A 23,306-nucleotide genomic window follows, 5' to 3' on the forward strand; every position below is an offset into this window, starting at 1 on the left:
TTTCTCTCTCTCTTTCTCTGTCTCTCTCTCTCACTCTCTCTCTCACTCTCTCTCTCTCTCTCTCTCTCTGCCCTCTCTCTCTCTTTCTCTCTCAAAGCAGCCCTTCTCTCTCTCTCTCTCTCTCTCTCTCTCTCTCTCTCGGCCCTCTTTCTCCCTCTCTCTCGGCCCTCTCTCTCTCTTTTTGTGGGGCGGCCCGGCCCGGCCTGGTGTGATACCCTAAGCCTGGACTAAAGCCACTCTCCTCTCTACTCTACTGCCCCTCCCTGCAGCACACCTGCACGCACACACACACACACACACACCTACGCGTGCACACACACACACATGCACACACACACAAACACACGCGCACACTTATGCATGCACACACAAACACACACAGTGTGTCCAGTGGATATCCAGTATCCCTAAGTTTTGCATGAGATACACACAGCACATCATCAGCAAGTCATTTAACTCACATCAACCCCCACCAACTTACAGCATTGCTCCGCACAGCTGACACCCTAATCTTTACATTAGCATATGGTAGCATATACCACATCAGCAGTATTACATCTCAGTCGCATCAGGAATCGACAACAACAACCCTTGTGCTACAAAGCCTGGTGGAATATCTTAGCAGGGGTCTTATTTGGTGTGGGATGTTATAGTAGTAGTTGGGTAAACAGTAGGGGTGTAAATCACAGCCTCCATGACGATACTATTCAATATCGATATCTTATTATTCGATGAGATGCGATTTGATTAGATTATTTTCGATACTCAAGATACTCATGATACAATACAAAACAATTCGATTCGACTTTTTTCCAATTACTTTTCCACTTCTATTATGTTATGGAGCTAGGGCATTGGGCAGGGGCCAGCGATCGATTATTTTCGATGCTGAAGAATGCAGTAGTTAGGAAATGGATCGCACTGTTTTTTCTTCTTTCTCGTTGTTTTGACACTGAAGAAGGCTCTGTGCAGCCGAAACGTCTGTCATACCAGTCCCTGCAATGTTCAAATAAAAAGAAAACAGCAAGAAAGAAGAAAAAAACTCAGTGCGATCCATTTCCTAACGACTAGATTACTTCAGAGACGCACCAACAAGACGGAAGAGCGCGGTGTGTTGAAGATACTTAAGAATGCCCCACGATACGATACTATGCGATTCGATTCAATTGTTATATTATATCGCGGTATATTGATACATTTTGATCATTATTTACACCCATTGTAAGCAGTAGCGAGTGCTGATGGTGGTGGTAGTGAACTCCACGTTATCAGCAGCAGGTGACCCAAGAAGCTGCCAGCTTAATTGATGGGGGGGCGCCAGTAATCGGATCACTTGTTTGTATGTATATACACATATGTACACGTATGCACACGTATGTGCGTGTGTGTGTGTGTGTGTGTGTGTGTGTGTGTGTGTGTGTGTGTGTGTGTGTGTGTGTGTGTGAGTATGTCTGCCTCTGTGTGTGTGTGTGTGTGTGTGTGTGTGTGTGTGTGTGTGTGTGTGTGTGTGTGTGTGTGTGTGTGTGTGTGTGTGTGTGTGTGTGTGTGATTGTGCATGCTTGTACGGTATGCATGTGCATATGTGTGTGTACAGTAGAAGTGTGTGCGTGTGTGTACATGTGTGTGCCTCCGTGACAGAACTTCTTTGGCCGTAATTGATTTCTCGGCACTGAAAGTAATCACATTAGAGGTTCTGGTGCCCCCACCACCATGCCCCCCGCATCCCTGTGCCCCACCCCCCCATGCCCTGCACTAGTGTTTCTCAATGGGGGCAGTACAGCCCCCCAGGGGGGCATTGGGGAGGTGTACGGGGGCGTTGAGAAGGATACAGTTGAGAGGGTCTGGTGCTTAGTTGTCATTGGAGGCATTAGTCCATTTTATTTAGTAATACTAAGGGGAGCGTTGGCAGGCTTATGATGTGGTCATGGTGGCGTTGGGAGGCTTATGATGTGGTCCTGGGGGCGTTGGGAGGCTTATGATGTGGTCCTGGGGGCGTTGGGAGGCTTAGGATGAGGTCATGGGGGGCGTTGGGAGGCTTATGATGTGGTCATGGGGGCGTTGGGAGGCTTTGGATGAGGTCCATGGGGCGGCTGGTTGAGAAACCCTGCCCTCCACTCATGCCCTTGTGTGTCCACCCACCCACCCCTTGGTCATCTCATGTAGCCCATGGGCCTGGTCGCATTCTCCTGGCGTGTCTGGGCGCACTGTCACTATGTCATGCTGGCAGGTTTCACTGGGCCCGGGACAAAGTCATATGAAAGCCCCCACCCACCCTATACATACAATGAAATGGGGTATCAAATCTTGGCCCCTTCTCTCGCTGGGCACGGGACAACATACCCCATGTATTCCCCCCCCTGTCACACTGTCACTATGTCACGCTGGCAAAACTCGTTCCCAAATGTCTAGCGGCCCTTTTCTGTTGCCTCCTCTTCCGTATCAATTTACACACAAGCAGAGGGCTCGCGCCAATCAATAATACATTGGCATACACAAGGGTAATACCATTTATTATATGGTTGTGACGTCATCTGTCGAATGCTCCATTCATTTCAACGGGGCTCCCCAACGTTCGGACGTCTGTTATTTTTCGATAACGGACGGGTTGGTCTATAACAGACCGCTGTCAATGGCAACAAGACTTTTCACTGCAAGCGACTTTTCAAAAAGACTCTAATCAGCTGCTGTGATAGACAGCACCCGTTGTCCTGGCTACCGCTGTCAATGGCAACAAGACGTTCACTGCTAAAGCCACTGGCTTAAGTCAGTGGCTAAAGCGAATGTTTCATATCACTCCGCAGGGGGTCCGGTCTTTTGTCACTCTAATCAGCTGCTGTGATAGACAACACCTGTTGTCCTGGCTAGCCTACCTAGCTGTTGCCTAGCGGTGTTCCACAACGGCACTGTTTTGTTTTGCGCAGCAAAATAGGTCTAAAGAAATGTCCCCGCATGTGTGAATCATTTAAGTATATCCATATAATAAGCGGGTTAACTTTCGGCGAGTCGGTCGCTTTGTGGAATAGCAGCACTTCAGAGAGAACAAGACCCCTCCGCTCCGCGTCGGGGTCTAAAGATTCTCTCTGTCGTGCTGCTATTCCACGGTAGCGACCTTCTCGCCGAACGTTAACCCTTACGTAATACATGTACTAGTCACAAGGGGTCCATGTTTAAAGGGGGTTGACAGGGAGTCAGATTTCATTTTTACATCCAGTATAATATTGTATACGTCGGAGCTGATTGTACATATGGCCCAGAAATATGGTAATTACATTACATTACATTACACTTGGCTGTACTATACAAGGCGAGTCACAGTCATTTACAGGGTTTTGGTTACAGTCCCTGGAGTAATGTGGGGTTTGGTGCGTTAGGTGTGGGGCAGCCGTGGCCTAGTGTGGTTAGAGAGTTGGTCTTTCAATCTGGGGGTTGCAGGTTCAAATCCACTCTGACCTCTCCCTACATCTCCATGGCTGAAGTGCCCTTGAGCAAGGCACCTAATCCCACATTGCTCCAGGGACTGTAACCAATACCCTGACAAACAGTGCTGTAGTCTACTTTTTTATGGTGGGTATACTGTATAGTTGAGCATTTTCTGAAGTGGGTATACTGTATATATTTGTGCTATTCAAAACAATGGATCAATCAATTTTCAGTGGGTATACTGAAATCCCTGAAATTTAGAAGTGGGTGTACTCCGTATACCCGAGTTCTACTCCGTATACCCACGTTCTACGTAGTTGCTTTGAATAAGATGAAAGTGTCAGCTAAGTGAAATGTAATGTAGGCCTAATGTAATGATTGAGTAGCACTGATGTCATATTGACAAATGTAAGATTAAGGTTAATTTAGAGATTTTGTAGTCCAACAGTGTCAAACATTGTAATTGTCATGAATTGTGCCCAGACCAAAGCTTGAAGCTGAAGTTGTTGTTGAATTGAAGATAGTCACACACAATGTGCCTTTCATTACAGTAATACAGTATATACAGTAGCTTGTACTGTATATTATTGTGGTTTTATGTCTTTACATTAATCAATGATGTTAAAGGGGTATGCCACTATTTTGGGGCTTAATACAGTTAAAATCGTTGGCTGGGGTTTATAAAGGTGGTAAAGTGTCTTAATTTTTCATGTTAAGCGTCGTCTTGCTTTAAGACAAGTTAAAAGAGGGAATATGTCGCTAAGCTAGTGAAAGTCAATGCATCCGTGTAGCATTGTAGCATGCTACATGGATACATTGACTTTCACTAGCTTAGCGACATATTCCCTTTTTTAACTTGTCTTAAAGCAAGACAATGGCTTACATGAAAAATAAGACACTTTACCACCTTTATAAACCCCAGCCAACGATTTTAACTGTATTAAGCCCCAAAATAGTGGCATACCCCTTTAAGCATTCATTTGGCTCCCTTTGCCTAATGGATAGTTGTTGTTGTGGCATATACTGTATATTTACAGTTTGAGACATAGTAGCAATCAGTGCATTATTTATTTGTTGCTGTATGCGTACAGCCTCCTCTCTCAATCCGTCTGTGCCATCTTTACAAGGTATTTTGTTCCGCAGTAATAATTAAAGAGCCAGAGAATGAATCATAACACCTCAATGAGCCACTGACTACTTTTGCACTGGCGTAATCACATTAGAAACTCAATATCTGTAGGCTTAGTCTGGCCAAACTGATGTGCAAGCCCAGGGCCGGATTAATGCGCAGGCTACTGTAGCTATGGCTGCAACCTGGGCGGCAGCCACCATCCAGGGGACGCCCAGTTGGTCAATGGTGGAAAATCGATATACTTGAAGAAATGTAAGAAGATACGGTACTGATAATTTAGTCTGCTGTGTCAGGTAGAGTTTTAAATCTTTTTAATACTCTTGGGTTGGAAATATATGACGCCGTGGGGGCCAACGGCAACATGTAGCCTAGGGGCCCCGGGCCCTCTGGATCCGGCCCTGTGCAAGCCGACTTCTCAAAGGCTATCAAATAGCGATGGATCAAACTACAACCAATCACACCATTCATTCCGAAGTACTGTAGGTATGTTGTGATGTAAACCGAAACTTCAACGATTGGGCCATACTATACATAAAACATACAAAATGGGCCCTGCCGTGGGCACTCGTCTACCATACGGCTGACCCGGCTTCGATTCCCGGGTGGCAGCAGTCTACTTGGAAGCAGTGGGGAACATAGAACCCTTTTTTGGAAAACGGGTCCTAAGTTCCACGGTTGCGGGGAACATAGGACCCGGGGAACATAGGGATGACCCTGTTCTACCAGAGATATTCTATAGAGATATGCCAACATAATAGGTTTCTATGGGCACCTAACATGACCAGGTTCCGGTCTGCCTAAAGGGGCGTGTCATAATGCTCCTACAATGAATAGAACAGTCCTTAGGTCTGCCTAGGTCTGCCTAAGGGGGGCCATAATAGAACCAGGAAACAATGGGCCAATGGAACCTCTCTCTCTCTCTACTCTCTCTGGTTCTACTTCCTTATTCCTCACACCTTGTTATGAAAAAGGATGAAGCATTCACAGACTATCATTTCAACCCGTCATGAGATGAGATATACTGTGCGTCTCTGGCTGACAGACACACTAAAATACTCGTATAGCGAGCCTATGCCTCTAATAATAACTTAATTTGCATAGCATAATTCATAGAAACATGCAGCTCAATGTGCTTCGACAGTTATACAAAAGACAAGAGTTTGGCAATGCATGTCTGGTAGCTAGGTCAAAAGTTTCAAAAAAATCAAGGAAAATAACAAACAAAATGACCTACTGCACTACATGTAAATGTAACAGGACACAAACACACTCATGATCGCATGTGTACTCATCTAGTCTTTCAAAAATGGCCCAAAAATTGAAATTATGGTGTGGATGTGTAGTCTCTCTCTCTCTCTCTCTCTCTCTCTCTCTCTCTCTCTCTCTCTTACTCCGTCTCAGCCCGTGGAATGATCGCGTCGGTTCTCGTCGGTCTCCTGTAACTATGATATGGCTCTAAGGGGCAGAAATAGGAACCGGCAGTGGCACCGGCCAGGGCTTAGACCCTAAAGATAGAACACCTTCGTCCCTGCAACAGACCCCCCCACCCCCACCCCCCCCAAAACTTATCCTGCATCACCACCCATCCTCACTCCATAGACAACGTAATATTTATTAATGCTTGTCCACCACAGTGCTCACATACACCTGATATTCATGGGCCATCATGGACATGACAAGCGGTTCACTTCACCAGAGACAAAACTATTTACCTCAAACATGACAAATAAGTATGTGACTCACCACGACTGGTACAGAAGGAAACTATTGCAACCCGGATTACCAAAGGCAAGATCATGCGGTAGTGTTTATGGAAGATCTCTGAGGTGAGACAGACAGGGTTGCCAGATGAGACTGATGATTTCCAGCCCAAACAATACTCAGAACTTGCCCGGAAGCACTAAATCCCGCCCAATTCTATTGATTTCTATGGCCAAAAATTGGGTGGCTTTTTTTCTCCAAAATTATTTTTTCCCCGCAGACGGCCATCCTAGGCAGCCTAATTGGGCGGGAAACTGGCCAATCTGGCAACGCTGGAGACAGATTAATGATACTGAACCACAGCCGTGGCCTAGTGCTTAGACATTTGGTCTTTCAATCTGGGGGTTACAGGTTCGAATCTACCCTGACCTCTCCCTACATCTCAATCCATGGCTGAAGTGCCCTTGAGGCAAGGCACCTAACCTCCACATTGCTCCAGGGCCTGTAACCAATACCCTGAAAAAGAATAACTGTAAGTCGCTTTGAATAAATGAAAGCGTCAGCTAAGTGCAATGTAATATATTTGTGAAAAAGTGGTGGGGTTAATCTCAAAAGTGGTATGGACATGTCCCAACCATCCACACCTAAAATTATGCCCATGGGTGGAAAATAGTTACTCTCGTCCTTTCTTGTTGCTTGTGGCCTTCTGCCTTGCTGTCGCCCCGTCTCCATGGAGAGGACAATAGTGTCCCCACTGTCAACCGAAGCCGAGCAACTTTTTCGGGGCTCCTCGATTATCGATGATGCGAACTTTGTGTCACGAGGTCACAAGCAGGTTACAAGCTTTGTCTCTCTCTCTCTCTCTCTCTCCTCTTACTCTCTCTATCCCCCCTTTCTCTCTCTCCGCCAGGTGTTAAACCTCTTCCTGGCTCTGCTACTGAGCTCGTTCAGCGGGGACAACCTGTCGGCAGGGGACGACGAGGGGGAGAACAACCTGCAGATCGCCGTCGGCCGCATCACACGTGGCATCGACTGGGCCAAAGCCCACCTGGCCGGCCTGATGCGCCAGTTGCTGCAGGGGGGCAAAAAAAGCTCCGCCGACGACGAGGGGGGAGGGGAGGTGGAGCTGGACAAGGACGGCCTTCCCATGAACCACCTGGACAAGATGGCCGACGGCATGCCCAACAATAATCTCGGCAACCGCTCGCTGAAAGTGCCCATTGCTAAGGGAGAGTCGGACGTGTCGGACGAGGAGGAGTCGGACGAGGAGGAGGAGGAGTCTGATGAGGAAGACGATGAAAAGAAGAAGGAGGTGAGTACTAGCATGAGGCAGAGGCAAATGCATGTAATAAAAACTAGAAGGACTCAGAGAGCACAGACCTCCGCCAAGGAAGCTGCTTGATAGACCATGTGGTCACTAGGGGCATCTAGATTTATAGGCCAGCAATGATGAAGAATCTTTAAAAAGGTCCTGGTTCTGGTTCATGATCCGGATCACCAGCAGAATTTAATCAATTGTTCTTTGGGTCATTACTAACAACTCCAGAGAGTTTCATCCAGATCTGTTCATGACTTCTTGAGTTATCCTGCTGACAGAATATTTTAAAAAGTCCTGGTTCCGGTTCGTGATCCGGATCACCATCAGAATTGAATCACTTGTTCCTGAGGTCATTACCAACAACTCCACAAAGTTTTGTCTAAATCCGTTAATTATTTTTTTGAGTTATCCTGCTGACAGACAGACAGACAGACAAACAGAGGGACAAACCAACGTGACCGAACAAAACATTACCTCCTTGGCGGAGGTAATAAAGGTTCCTGAAAGACATATGAGGCAGAGTACACTGTAAAAGTTGTTTGAATGTTATTAAATGAACCCTAAAGCAATGGTTCCCCAAGGAACCCTATAGATTTTCTGAAGAGCCTAAACGTCAATGGAGGAACCCTGAGGTTCCTCAGAGAACAATTGAGGAGTTCCAGAAAAGAACCTTTAGGGGTTCTACGCTTTGCCACTGTGGGAAAAAAAAACAAATCCATAAAGGTTCTACTGTATGAGAAACGTTTTGAAAACCTTGGGATTATTCTAAGCACCTTCAGATTCATCAGAGAACCTTCAGGTGTTCCCATCTCATCATGCTGGGACCCCTTCTGTTTGCAATATACACCTCCTCCCTGGGACGTGTCATTCAAACACATGGGTTCTCCTACCACTGCTATGCTGATGACACCCAGATGTACCTGTCGTTCCGTCCAGATGACACCACGGTTTCGGAACGCATCTCTGCCTGCCTCACCGATTTGTCAAGATGGATGAAGGACCACCACCTACAGCTGAACCTGGCCAAGACAGAGCTCCTGGTGATCCCAGCTAAAGAGTCGCTCAGTCACAACATCAACCTCAAGATAGGCTCCACCATCGTGACCCCAAACAAAGTCGCCAAAAACCTTGGCGTCATGATTGATGATGAGCTGTCATGCTCCAAATACATCGACTCAGTCACCCGGACCTGTCGATTCCAGATGTCCAACGTACGGAATATCAGACCTGTGCTGACACAATATTCTACACAACGACTGGTGCAGGCCACTGTCCTGTCCCGCGTTGACTACTGCAACTCACTCATGACAGGTCTTCCTGCTTGTGCGCTAAAACCTCTGCAGATGATCCAGAATGCGGCGGCACGGTTGATATTCAATCAACCCAAAAGGACCCATGTTACTCCTCTATTTATTGAGTTGCACTGGTTACCGATCGCCGCCCGGATCAAGCACAAGGCATTGACCCTTGCCTACAAAACCATCACAGGAACGGCCCCAGCGTATCTGAAGGACCTACTAACGCCCTATGTTACTGGAAGAGAACTGCGCTCATCCAGCACACGCCGTCTGGCTCTGCCATCCAGTCGCTCTAGGTACTCCCAGTCAAGATTGTTCTCCGTTGTGGTACCCAAGTGGTGGAACGGTCTCCCAGAGGCAGCAAGACTAAGCACATCTCTTGCAGCCTTCAAGAAACAACTGAAGACCTTCCTCTTTCGAGAGAATCTACTAGACTAATGCTTGAACTGGCCTTGCCCCAGGGCAGACTCCTGACATGATGTTTAGTTTAGTTAGTTTGTGTGTGTGTACTCGTTATTTACTCTTTAATTTAAAAAAAAAAAAAAAAAACTAACCCCTCTGCAACTGCACTTATTGTTCTGTATATCTCCTGTGCACATTGTATTTGCTTGTGATGTTGGCTTGAATATGTCCTCTTTTGAAAGTCGCTTTGGTTATAAAGCGTCTGCCAAATGCAATATAATGTAATGTAATGTAATAATGTGTGTGTGTGTGTGTGTGTGTGTGTGTGTGTGTGTGTGTGTGTGTGTGTGTGTGTGTGTGTGTGTGCGTGCGTGCATGCGTGCGTGCATGTGTGCCTGTGTGCGTGCATGCATGTGTGTGTTAGTTGGCAGATGATGGCTCGTCTATATGCAGTACTGTGGACTACAGGCCTCCAGAACCAGAGCCGGAGCCGGAGGAGGAGTCGGAACCGGAGCCTGAAGAGCCAGAGGCCTGCTTCACCGACAGTGGGTATCTCTCTACTATACTAGGGCTGTAACCATACTCTCAACTAACCATTCGGATCGTGTGACAATTTTTTACCTACAGTTCGATGCGGATCGATAATTTTTAAAAATGTTTAAAAAAAATATTTTTAAATGAATTAATTCACTTTTTTCACTTTTGCTAACAATATAAAATCAAATTATAAATAAAAACTATGATAGTTTATTGGTTGAATATGTTTAAAAATAATAATAATGATGATGATTTCATGCTTGGAAGCACTATCATACAGTATCATATCATATGGTTGTTTTCTGGACCGAAGGGTAACAGAACTTCCTGCATTCTTGCACCGCAATACAGTATCGTGGTTCAGCCTGTTGTGATTTCTCGGATAGATACAATATTGTTGCAGTCCTATTTTCTACTGACTTATCTTGCCTATTATCTTCTTTTCTTTTGTTTTTTTCACTTCTCCTCTTCTTTCCCTCTTCACGTCAGTCCTGCTGTCACTTCATATATGGGTATCTCAATTCTCCCTTCATCTCTTCCCTCACTCTCTTCTCTTCTCTTCTCTTCTCTTCTCTTCTCTTCTCTTCTCTTCTCTTCTCTTCTCTTCTCTTCTCTTCTCTCTTCTCTTCTCTCCTCTCCTCTCTTCTCTTCTCTTCTCTTCTCTTCTCTTCTCTTCTCTTCTCTTCTCTTCTTTTCTCTTCATCTTCTCAGATCTCCTCTCCTCTCCTCTCCCTTCTCTTCTCTTCTCTTCTCTCCTCTCCTCTCCTCTCCTCTCCTCTTCTCTTCTCTTCCCTCCTCCTCTCTATTGCTACTAATATCTGTTGTTGTTATTCTCTCTCTGTTCCCAGACTGTATCCGTCGATTCCCCTGCCTGACGTTTGACGTCTCGGAGGGGAAGGGGAAGAAATGGTGGAACCTGCGGCGTACCGCCTTCCTCATTGTTGAGCATGACTACTTTGAGACCTTCATCGTCTTCATGATCCTTCTCAGCAGTGGCGCTCTGGTGCGTGCTGGAAAAAATAACCAAGATGGCCGTCTCACACTGTCAATGCCAATCCTCTTTTTGACTCTATGAATGAATGAATGAATGAATGAATGAATGAATGCTGACCAAGCAAATAGCAAATGATCACTGTGTCAAGCTTTTTAAAGGGAATTTAGAATTTAGCCACAGGATGCTGAACCAAGTTCTTACATTGTATCTAAAAGCCTTAATCTAAACTAGTTAGTTATCACAAAAAAAGATAAAAGATTAGGAGTCAGTATATCTTCTCTTTTCTTCTTGGCCAGGCCTTTGAGGACATTTACATTGAGCGTCGGCGGACAATTAAAATCATCCTGGAGTATGCGGACAAGGTGTTCACGTACATCTTCATCATCGAGATGTTGCTGAAATGGGTGGCTTACGGGTTCAAGACGTACTTCACCAACACGTGGTGCTGGCTGGACTTCCTGATCGTCGATGTGAGTACCCCAGGGTTGTTGTAAAAACAAAGAAGAATGTCCGCACACTGCTCCCGTGTTTTTTCTCAAGTGAGCGCTTTTGAGCTAGTCGCTCTTCATCAGACTAGCTCGAAAGCGCTCACTTGAGAAAAAAATTAAAAAGCAACATTCTTCTTTGTTTTTACAGTATTCTGGCCTTTTGTCATGCACCTGCGTCTTGGATGTGCGCACCACTAACCTACTGAGTACCCCAGGGCTGCCCACAGGGGGCACTAAACATGAAAGAAAAACGTAGATGTAGAACAGCAGCTTTTTAGTGTGATCCAACCTTGAGCACGGCCGTCTTGGTCCGGTATCCTATATGTTGTGGGCGTAAATAATGAATAAAACATACATGATCATGCATTCATTATTTTACCGTTCTTTGTTTCCTTGAATGCCTCCCTTGAGGACAACAAGTGAGTGAGAGTGCATCTATGTCCATTCTTCAGATGGTCTATTTGAGCAGAATTCTGTGTGTGGTGTGCGTGTTTGTGTGTCCTTTATAGCAGCCAATGTGCGTCTGTGTTCAACTCTCAGTGTGTGTGTGTGTGTGTGTGTGTGTGTGTGTGTGTGTGTGTGTGTGTGTGTGTGTGTGTGTGTGTGTGTGTGTGTGTGTGTGTGTCTGTGTCTGTGTGTGTGTGTGTGTCTGTGTCTGTGTGTCCTCTATAACTTCCTGCATTTCTGTCTTCCTCTCCCAGGTGTCTCTCATCAGTCTCACCGCTAACCTGATGGGCTACTCAGAGCTGGGACCAATCAAATCGCTGCGTACGCTCAGGGCCCTCAGACCTCTCAGAGCGCTCTCCAGATTTGAGGGCATGAGGGTAAGTGAAAAAGTAGTGTGAGGGATGCGCACACATCCAGTAAAACAGGTGCTGGATCAAACACAAAAGTGTAAAAAAAGAAGGAAAAATCAGTGCAGTTGCTGCTCATGCCGCACACTGTTGCTGCTCCCGATTTATTCAACACAACGTTTCGACCTTGGACGTTCTTTGTCAGGTGTATAGGTGCAGTGTGTCTGCCCGTGTACCTGTAAGTAGAACCATGAGTGGAAAACAAAGAACGTAAACGGAAGAAAGCTTACTTACTCTCATGAAGGTGTAGTATGGTCAGACGCCATTTCTGCTGCTATTATAAAAGCTAGCAGAAGTCGATTCTTCGTTTTGTCAACATACTGATAGGGTCTAGATCAGGGGTGGTTTTATTCGGCCCCCAACATAATTTTAATGTATTCAGTTTCACATGACATATGACATGTTTTGTAAAGAAATGTTAGAAATTACATTTGCAAAACAATTTATTTGTATTTTCAGGGGACCTTGTGAAGGTGGGGTCTGCTATAAAGGTGGTCACCTTCAATAAAGGCCTAAAGTGCATGGGGCAATATAGGCCTATGTGCACCCCTGGTCTGAACTGAAACTGTTTGATGTTTTATTTGTGTGTGTGCGCCTGTAGGTGGTCGTCAATGCCCTGGTGGGCGCCATCCCGTCCATTTTCAACGTGCTGCTGGTGTGTCTGATCTTCTGGCTCATCTTCAGCATCATGGGCGTCAACCTGTTTGCGGGGAAGTTCTACCGCTGCATCAACACCACCACGGAGGAGCTGTTCCCCATGGACGTGGTGAACAACAAGAGCGACTGCATGGCGCTGCTCTACACCAACGAGGTGCGCTGGGTCAACGTCAAGGTCAACTATGACAACGTGGGCCTGGGCTACCTCTCCCTGCTGCAAATAGTGAGTACAGTAGAGCTCTCGCTGTCTGTCTGCCTTTGTTGCATTACAACAACTACACTATTCACTTAGCTGACATTATGTGGGCCTGGGCTAGCTCTACCTGCTGCAAATAGTGAGTACGGTAGATCTCTCTGTCTGTCGTTGCGTTACAATATTTCACCAAGACTAACTACTAGCTGATATTACGTGGGCCTGGGCTACCTCTCCCTTCTGCAAATAGTGAGTACGGTAGATCTCTCTCTGTCTGTCTGCCTGTGTTGCATTACAACATTACACCTACGCTAACTACTGTATTCACTTTGCTGAAATTATGTGGGCCTGGGCTAGCTCTCCCTGCTGAGAGTGGTGAGCACATAACAATGGTCGGCGCGGTCTGTCTAGATTGCATTACAACATTACGCTTTGGTTTGTGAGTGATTCTCTAATTCGCCTACACTTTTAAGTCCGTGGATTTTATTTGGCAATTCCACTAACTATTAACTGCATCCAATGATGTTTTGGACATTAGAAAACATTTATCTTTCATATAATACAGAAAGTGTAGATATAGCATTATTTCCCTCAGCAAGAATTAATATTTAATACTGGTTTTGGGCGTTTTCATGCCGTCCTGTTTTCCAAATGTCAGATTCAGTCTTCATATTAGCATGTAAAGAAACTTGTTTTGCCCAAGACGATTGCAAATGTTGATTCACAGTAATCATCACAATATGACAAAACTGTCAGAAAGACCACTGTCCTTTCCATTATACATGAAATTTGCCATTTTGTGTGTGTCCACGAAAACTGTGTTAACCGTGTCACGGTCTGAAACCCCCTCCATAAATCAATAATGGTTTGGTCTTAGGCCATACGAATATCATCACGTGATGTCAAAACCTCTTTGGCAGGATAGAGGAAGACTTTTTGGTAAATTTTGAGCTCCATCCTTCCATAATTTAATCCATTCTTTTTCATGTTCTCATAGCGGGAAAATTGCCTGTCAACTGTGTTATAAGCATACAGATACATGAATTGATTAAGGTGTTGTGGTGGAACTTCTGAGGTCCTCAGTTAGCACAACACCATAAAAATGGCTGAAATGTCAACGGTGTTACCGTCAATGATGTTACAATTAAGTATGACAGTCAGAGTTGCCAGATGAGGCTGATGATTTCCAGCCCAAAAAATTTTCAAAATCCGCCCTAAAAACCCACCCATTTCTATTGATTTATATGGCAGTGGGCAGGTTTTTCTGATAGATGCCATTTTTACCCACACACGGCCATCCTAAGCAGCCCAATTGGGCGGGAACCAGCCCAATCTGGCAACACTGATGACAGTTGAGGAGGAGTATGTTTTTGCCAATTTATATCCATATTGACAGACAAACAAACAAAATAATTTGTCTTATAGGGAGATGGGTTTGTCTGCTCTGTTTTCTCTCCTAAAAAAGTGCCGACTTGTTCCCCTGCACTGTTGACCGTAACACAGTTGAGTAACACGGTTGACTGTTTTGAAAGTGTTTTTGCGCTATTGATCCCTTATGTGTTGGAAAAATCCTATGAACATACACTAGGGATTATCTCTGGAGAAGGAAGTCTTGTGTTTGACTATATTCAAATCAGACGTTACAGGGATTTATGATGAAAAATGTGTCAGTCTGTATCACAGTGACTCATAAATTCCTACTTATGAAGCTCAACAATCACATTTTCTATATCAGTTGCACAGATTAATGACAACATTACTGCTAAGGGACATAAGCACTTTCAAACATATATTGTTTCAACTCTGTAGTATTTTTATATATGTTTGAAATGACATAGTATTTGTCCATAACACTGTTGACAAAATAATCAAACAAATGTTTGCTTTCATTAGAGTATTTATCAAATGATTTAAGATTAAGCTTGGCAATTTGTTTGTTTGGAAACTTAAATATATACGCTATGTAAACATCTAGGTCATTTAGTTGAAAAAAAATACTGATAATTGACATTTTGCTTTTGCCAAAAGCGTAGGGGAATCATAGAATAACTCTTGTATTATACTTCATCCATCCATTCCGTACATTACATTACACTTGCCTGATGCTTTTATCAGACTTGCAGTTATTTTTAGTACAGGGTATTGATTACACTCCCTGGATCAGTATCGGGCTTGGTGCGTTGCTCAAGGACACTTCAGCCATGTAGTGAAGTAGGCAGTGGAAGGGTAGGATTCGAACCTCCAACCCTCTGATCTACAGCCCATATCCTTAACCACTAGGCCATGGCTGCCCCCATCTAACCACCCATGTAAAAATTGTACTAAAAGTGTATCTCCACGTATTGTGTATTGTGAATGCCAATACCAGCAGATTTACCATACATATCGTTCTGGGGTGCATTTCTCGAAAAAGCAGTTGCCAACTACGGTGGATACTTTGATGGTTGCAACACAATTTCCCATTGGCAACTATCCAAGTTGCTAACTGCTAACAACTACGCTTTCAAGAAATGCACCCCTGGATTGCATATGGTTTATTCATCTCTACTTCTAACTAAATCAATCTACCTCTGTCTGTCCTAGGCAACATTCAAAGGCTGGATGGACATCATGTACGCAGCTGTGGACTCTCGAGAGGTACGTACAGCCAGTCAAATCATGGGAAAGGTGTCCCTGATTCAGCATCACACACATGGGTGTGCCAGGTCATACGGTATAGGACCAATCAGAGTTCTTGTTGTTGCAGGTTGAGGACCAGCCGTCCTATGAGATCAATCTATACATGTACCTGTACTTCGTCATCTTCATCATCTTTGGTTCTTTCTTCACGCTCAACCTCTTCATTGGTGTCATCATCGACAACTTCAACCAGCAGAAATCAAAGATAAGCACCAAAACCACTCAACGCTCCAAAAACACATTGTCATACACAGTAATGGGCAACCTGGATTCAAAAGCTACAGTCCAGCACCACGTATTCTTTGTTTTATCTGTTCATATACGCTAACTCGCTAACCATTTGAGGTCACCTGGAATTCAAATGGGGCCACCTGAAATGTCTGAAAGTGTGTGAAAAAAGAATTCTGATAAATATTAGTAATTAAAAAACTATTCAATATTCTCTTTGAAAAGGCATTTACAATCTTAGACTATTATAAACATCTATAGGTTTAATACCCTACAACTTATGTAGCTCAGTTAGGTTTTGTCACAAAAAATGTGTATGGGGTCCGCAAAAATTTGGGATGTCAAAATGGGGTCCCATGCCAAAATAGGTTGGGAACCGCTGACTGTTAAACCAGGTCATCTGGAAAATGTGGCACTGGATTGTAGCTTCTCAATCCAGGTTCCCCAACACTGATCTACACTGATGTGTCAAAGCATGCACTGTCTTGTTATGCCGTTTTGATACTCTTACCTTTTTTCATGCACGTTTGACATAACACAATCGACCTTTCACCTAGAAAGTTATTAGTGTTGTTTTTGCAAGTTACTATCTTTGTCCACTTTTTTATGACTGAAGCGTATAATAAAATAAAAACATAAAAAGTAATAATAATAATAATAATAATAATAATAACAACAGTTGTTTTCGTTCACTTTACATGGGTGGTGCGGTCTTCATGACTGAGGAACAGAAGAAATATCATGAGGCTATGAAGAAACTCGGCTCCAAGAAACCAGTCAAGCCCATACCCAGACCAAATGTAAACCTTTATGCGTGTGTGTGTGTGTGTGTGTGTGTGTGTGTGTGTGTGTGTGTGTGTGTGTGTGTGTGTGTGTGTGTGTGTGTTTGTGTGTGTGCGCGCAAACAAACAAAAAAAAGGTTTGTATGATTGAGAAATGTGTGAAAAATCTTTATTCTTTCTTTCTTTCTTTCTGTCTTTCTTATTTTCTTTTTTCCATTCTTTTCTTTCCTTCTTTCTTTCTTTCTTTCTTTCTTTCTTTCTTTCTTTCTTTCTTTCCTTCTTTCTTTCCTTCTTTCTTTCTTTCTTTCCATCTTTCCTTGTCCTCCTCCAGAACGAGATCCAGGGCAAGGTGTATGACTTCATCATGCAGCAGGCGTTCGACATCTTCATCATGATCCTCATCTGCCTCAACATGGTGACCATGATGGTGGAGACGGACGACCAGAGCGAGGAGAAGATCAACGTGCTCTACAACATCAACTTGGCCTTCATCGTGGTCTTCACCAGCGAGACGGTGCTCAAGATGTTCGCCCTCAGGCACTACTTCTTCACTGTGGGCTGGAACGTCTTCGACTTCATCGTGGTCATCCTCTCCGTTGCTGGTAAGGGGATGGGATGAGAGTTGATGGGAGAGTTTTGGAGTGAGGGGTCCGGTCGTACACTTAAAATCCTTTTTTCTTTTATCCTTTTTTCGATTATGTTCGACCATTGTCTTCCTCAGATACTTTACAAAGACAGGCTGACTAGGTACTATATCTGAGGTATTTCCGTAGTCAAAATTCAAACTTAATAGTGGAGAAAGGGGAAAATAAATGAAACATGACCGTTTTTGCACGCTACAGCTTGTGCCACAGAGGGTCTACAGTACAGACACTTCACTCACCACATTTCCGGGTGGTACTGTACTCTAGGGGCACCAACGGGCGAGTGCGGACTCCATTCGGAATGAATTAACTATGCTCTCACGACAGAGCCCTCTAGGTGAACTGCAGGCATGGATAGAGGAAGTGAGGTGTCTGCAACTGTAGACCTTCTGCGATGCAAGCTGTAGCCGGGCTGTGACGCAGCCTTTTCTAACGGCCCTGTTTGTAAACTAACTGTGCACTAGCAAAGTTCTCTATGCCTGGTTTTACTTTGTATTACATGTCAACACAACCACGCAACTCTGCGGAATGAAGTATTGAGCAACTTCGAGCCTCGTAAATGGGTGGAAAGTAGAGATTTATAACGATGGCTCAATAGGTGCCGGTCCATCACAGCAGAAGCTAAATTTCACATAGCTCTGGAATGGACTCGGACTTCGGAATGTAGGGGACCTATGGAGGCGAGGTATGTAAGCAAAAGTTAGGGCTCATCATGACGTTTTAACACAACGTAAGCCATTTCACACCGTATTACCCCTTTAAGCAATAAGCCATGAGAGGCGTTTGTGTTCGATTTATAACGGGTAAGGGGGGTATTGGATTATTATTGGCTTTCAAATCTCTTCGAGACTTGTTCTGACCAAGAGCATAACAATTAACATTTCCCAAACAGCATGGTTGACCCTCCTCCCTTGCTTTGCTAATAGTTGTTTACTTCCCGACAAAGTGGGAGGAGTTCCCGGTTTTTCGGGAGCTCAGAAAGTACTTGCTTTGCTCTTGACCTGACTAGTAGCAACAGTGAAGGTGTTGCGTCACTAGGAGGGCATGGCCTGGCTAGGGAACGACCATCTATCAGCCAATCACAATCAAGAACCAGACCTCACAGTGTTAAAGGGGTATGCCACTATTTTGGGGCTTAATACAGTTAAAATCGTTGGCTGGGGTTTATAAAGGTGGTAAAGTGTCTTATTTTTCATGTTAAGCGTTGTCTTGCTTTAAGACAAGTTAAAAGAGGAAATATGTCGCTAAGCTAGTGAAAGTCAATGTATCCGTGTAGCATTGTAGCATGCTACATGGATACATTGACTTTCACTAGCTTAGCGACATATTCCCTCTTTTAACTTGTCTTAAAGCAAGGCAACGACTTACATGAACAATAAGACACTTTACCACCTTTATAAACCCCGGCCAACGATTTTAACGGTATTAAGCCCCAAAATAGTGGCATACCCCTTTAAGATTAGAGAAACAGGCAAAGCCCACACACTTCTGTGACCTACCTAAATGTGGTTCTTTAGGAAACAATGTTCTAGAATGCTTCCATACATCACCTCTGACCTCTTGTGACTTAACATTTTGTTGTGTTCCATTCCCTCAGGACTGGCACTGTCGGACATCATCGAGAAGTACTTCGTGTCGCCCACGCTGTTCCGTGTGATCCGATTGGCCAGGATCGGGCGTGTGCTGCGTCTCATCAGGGGCGCTAAGGGCATCCGGACGCTGCTGTTCGCCCTGATGATGTCACTTCCCGCCCTGTTCAACATCGGCCTCCTCCTCTTCCTCATCATGTTCATCTTCTCCATCTTCGGCATGTCCAACTTCGCCTACACCAAGAAGCAGGCGGGCATCGACGACATGATGAACTTCGAGACGTTTGGCAACAGCATCATCTGCCTGTTCATGATCACCACCTCGGCAGGCTGGGACGGCCTGCTGCTGCCCATCCTGAACAGCCAGGCTCCGGACTGCGACCCGGACGTCGAGAACCCCGGCTCGGACGTGCGCGGCAACTGCGGCAACCCTGGCATGGGCATCATGTTCTTCTGCAGTTACATCATCATCTCCTTCCTGGTGGTGGTCAACATGTACATCGCCATCATCCTGGAGAACTTCAACACGGCGCAGGAGGAGAGCGGTGACGCGCTCTGTGAGGACGACTTCGAGATGTTCAACGAGACCTGGGACCGGTTCGACCCGGAGGGCACGCAGTTCATACCGTACGAGCGCCTGTCGGAGTTCTGCCACGCTCTGCAGGAGCCCTTCCGCATCGCCAGGCCCAACAAGCTGCGCCTGCTCGCCATGGACCTGCCCATCGTCACGGGCGACAAGCTCCACAACCTGGACATCTTGCAGGCGCTGGTGCAGGAGGTGCTCGGCGACACGCTGGAGATGGCGGCCATGCGCGACAGCCTGCAGCTCAAGTTCCTCATGATCAACACCACCACTGCCTCCTTCGAGCCCATCTACACCACCGTGCGGCACAAGCTGGAGGAGGAGGCCGCCGTGGTGCTGCAGAGGGCGTACCGCAACTACCTGCTGCGGCGCGGCGCACGGCACGCCGCGTACATGCACCGGCAGAAGGGACGCAAAGGTGGGGCCGGAGGTGCGGCCGGAGATGGCGAGGAGCCGCCCGAAACTGAGGGCCTGATCGCGCGCAAGATGAACGCGCTCTACGGCAGCAACCCCGAACTGGCGATGGCCTTGGAGATGCAGAAACGGCCCACGCCAGCCAATGCACCCGTAGAACCAGCCAAGCCCAACACCACCATCACAACCGCCATAGTGCTACAGGCACCGTCTGAGACACCCATAATGGTAGAGCCAGCACCAGCAGCAGGCCCCACACTCGCCCCACCCGTAGTGACCTCTGCACGGCTCCGTCCCGGCAGCGGTCGCGGTGCTCCCCAGGCCCAAGTTACCTACCCGCGGCCCCCTGTGGGGCAGCCGGTGGAGCTGACCAGTGAGGTGGTGCTGCATTCGGCCCCCCAGGGTGGAGTGCCCCCTATCCGGCCCCTATCCTGCGAGGAGCTGGAGGCCCTGAGGGAGTCCATTGTGTAGTAGGTTGGCCAGGCCAGGCGACAACAGGCGTAGCCAGCAAACAAACCGTCTGATTGGGTGGCCCTGTGCTTGTCTAAAAGGCCACACCCAAATCACAAGGCTTGTTTCTGTTTGATTGACAGTTTGAGTGACAACAGTAACCTTATGTGGTGTTTTCCCCCTTGAACTCACCCGTCGAATGGTTTCTGGCTACGATTCCTGCCTGGTGCACATGGGTTGGTAGTGTTGGCACTAGTGTATGCTGTAGTTTTGGCAGTGGCGGTAGAGTCACTCTGTGAGTGGGAGTGGAGTATCCTGGAATGGTGACTCTCATCATTGAGGTTTGGGGTGTGGGTGGGTGTGGTGGTCATGCAAAGGAAAATGAAAGCATGGGAGAGAGAGCTTTCGCCAGGACAAGGGGAGTCACACTCTCACACGCACACGCACACTCACACACATACACATACACTCTCACACACACACACACACACACACACACACACACGCACGCACACACACATGCACACACACACATGCACACACACACACACACACCCTATCAGCACTTAAGAGCACTTAACCAGACAGGATCGCACAAGATCCAGTAAACGAAGTCAACAGCAGTTGGAATGAAGAAGATATGCTTGCTTTGTCTTTTTATTCTTTTTTTTCAATTCATATTTTGTGCCCCCCTCGTTATAAAAGTGTTCACAATGAAGTGAACTTTGAAGGCAAATCCCTTTAGAATTTGTCCCGATGTGAGCACTTCCATTTAAAATGGCCGCCACAACCTTTCTGTTCTCAGCTCGAGTAAAACACTGATTTGTGAACATTCCATTTATGTACCCGTTTCTTTATATATTTTTTCTGTTTATGTATTTGAAGTCGTCTGTTTTCAAGCTGTCTAATGTAATGTAAACACAAGCACACTCTAGCAAAGTTATTTATCAAAGACAGAAACAAACAATCTACAGGCATACAAATGAACCTGTTGTTATTATTGCTGCTAACAATTTGGACTAGTTCTCCTACGTCATGTTCACAAATCAGTGTTACCGCACAAATACACCGGCCGCGACCTGAGCGAGGCTAGCGACGTTTGTGAATTTGTATTGAGTTGCGCGACAAACGTGAATCGGGCGACTAGAGGCGAGTTGTGCGACGAGAGCAACAGTTTGCAGTTGAACTGAGAATATTATGCAAATTAGCTATGGCGCAGTTCGGCGACAGCCACTTCAGTCAATGGGAATGTTGGAATGCTTGTATTCTGCTTTTAACGGACGTACTCTAGTTGCTTCAATCGCTCGTATAGCTCTTGCTGCTCAGGAGTGATTCTCTGTCGCTTGGATCTCGTCACGACCGGTGTATTCACTCGGTTAGACCAACTGACATCAGACAGACTCTGTGAAGGCCTCGAAAGGTTTGACATTCTTGTCAAAAAAGGAAGGCAATATCTGAGAAACACTAAAAATATAAATTGATGATATATCAATATATTTCAAAATGTGTTATTTAATATCAGTATTATTTCAAATAATATTAAATCAAATGTAATGTAATTTACTCCAGTAGGACATGATCACTATAGGAATAAGAACAGAAATACATTTAAGAAATTGTTTTATTAAGTTTTCCAACAAGATCTTCATCTGTGGTATTTAATACAGTAACTGTCATGCTGTGACTCATTGAATTAATTTATGAAGTTGAATATGTTTCACATTGGAAAGTTTTGCTTTGTGTTGTTCTTGTTGCATCGTTTATTTTCCTGTTAGCTTTGTTTGTTTGTTGGTTGGTTGGTTGGTTTCCTTGCCTGCTTGCCTGTAACGGTTCTGGAAAATGATGTCTCAGCTTGTATTGGTGTCTCAACAGGTGTTTTGTCAGAGCTGATTACGTGCGATAGCTGCCTCATCAGTCCCTTGTCCTGTGAGAGATTTGTAGCCATATTGACCTAGGGCAGATGTGGGCAAACTCAGGCCCGGGGGCCACATGCGGCCCGCTCATCCATTTCATGCGGCCCTCAGAGGCTTTCCAAGGGGGAAAAAATGCAGATTCATATGGTCACTCATTCTTAAATTGGGTACCTAAAACAAGTTTCTTGGAAACATAAGATGACTAAAGTCTACATCTAGATACAATTAGCAGGAATGGCATAACTGACAATGGTGTAATTAGGTTGGCGTACACATTTTCTTTTTATTGGCACGGGCAAGTTGCCTATGATATCCGGCCCTTTGGTCAACTTTTTAAACCCAATGAGGCCCTTGGGCCAAAATAATTGCCCACCCCTGACCTAGGGGCTATGCAGGGGTATGTAGAGGCGCATCGTGTCACCAGTCTAGGCAGGCAGCCATGCCCCTATATTACGAACAACAGTTCACACTTTGCTACGAAAGTGGCAATTTTTCTTTTGAATTTTCGCCTGGGGCCCCACATTACCCTAGAATCGCCTCTGGGGGTATGCTAACTCTCAGCCAGTGGTACTATAACTCTTGTAATAGAGGAGGCCAGTGACCTAGCTTTAATTGATGGTTACAAGTCTGAAAGTTACACGTCTCTTTTATTAGGAGGTTTACAACTGGTTGAGTAACCAATCCACTTTTTTGAAATATGCCCCAGCAGGAGTCCTTTAACTAACCACCCTACTTGCCCTGCACACCACAACACACACGCACACACGCACACACACACACACACACACACACACACACACACACACACACACACACACACACACACACACACACACACACACAGAGACACACACAAACACAGGCATATGCCACACAGACAACTAGCAAGGTGTACCATGCCCTAATCAAGAATGTTAGACATTGGCATAATTCGTGTGAAATTTATTCTACCCTAGTGATAGAGTTTATTCATATTTCTTTTTCTCAATCGGTTGTTAATAGTTGATTAATTTATTTATTAAAAGTATTT

General features: G+C 45.4%; 1 protein-coding gene across 1 annotated transcript in view; it reads left to right on the plus strand.

The window, feature by feature from the left end:
• Positions 1-20,715, plus strand: part of scn4aa (sodium channel, voltage-gated, type IV, alpha, a) — a 52,750-nt gene extending 32,035 nt beyond the window's left edge. Inside the window, exons 18-28 of the mRNA XM_063220736.1 lie at positions 7,164-7,565; positions 9,696-9,816; positions 10,657-10,811; positions 11,099-11,272; positions 11,992-12,114; positions 12,746-13,024; positions 15,578-15,631; positions 15,741-15,878; positions 16,600-16,701; positions 17,015-17,285; positions 18,925-20,715. Of these exons, the coding sequence (XP_063076806.1) occupies positions 7,164-7,565; positions 9,696-9,816; positions 10,657-10,811; positions 11,099-11,272; positions 11,992-12,114; positions 12,746-13,024; positions 15,578-15,631; positions 15,741-15,878; positions 16,600-16,701; positions 17,015-17,285; positions 18,925-20,384 (3,279 nt within the window). The 3' untranslated portion in view covers positions 20,385-20,715. The remainder of the gene's footprint in view (positions 1-7,163; positions 7,566-9,695; positions 9,817-10,656; positions 10,812-11,098; positions 11,273-11,991; positions 12,115-12,745; positions 13,025-15,577; positions 15,632-15,740; positions 15,879-16,599; positions 16,702-17,014; positions 17,286-18,924) is intronic.
• The last annotated feature ends 2,591 nt before the right edge of the window (positions 20,716-23,306 follow it).

Source organism: Engraulis encrasicolus, chromosome 17, assembly GCF_034702125.1.
Source record: "Engraulis encrasicolus isolate BLACKSEA-1 chromosome 17, IST_EnEncr_1.0, whole genome shotgun sequence".
NCBI lineage: Eukaryota > Metazoa > Chordata > Actinopteri > Clupeiformes > Engraulidae > Engraulis > Engraulis encrasicolus.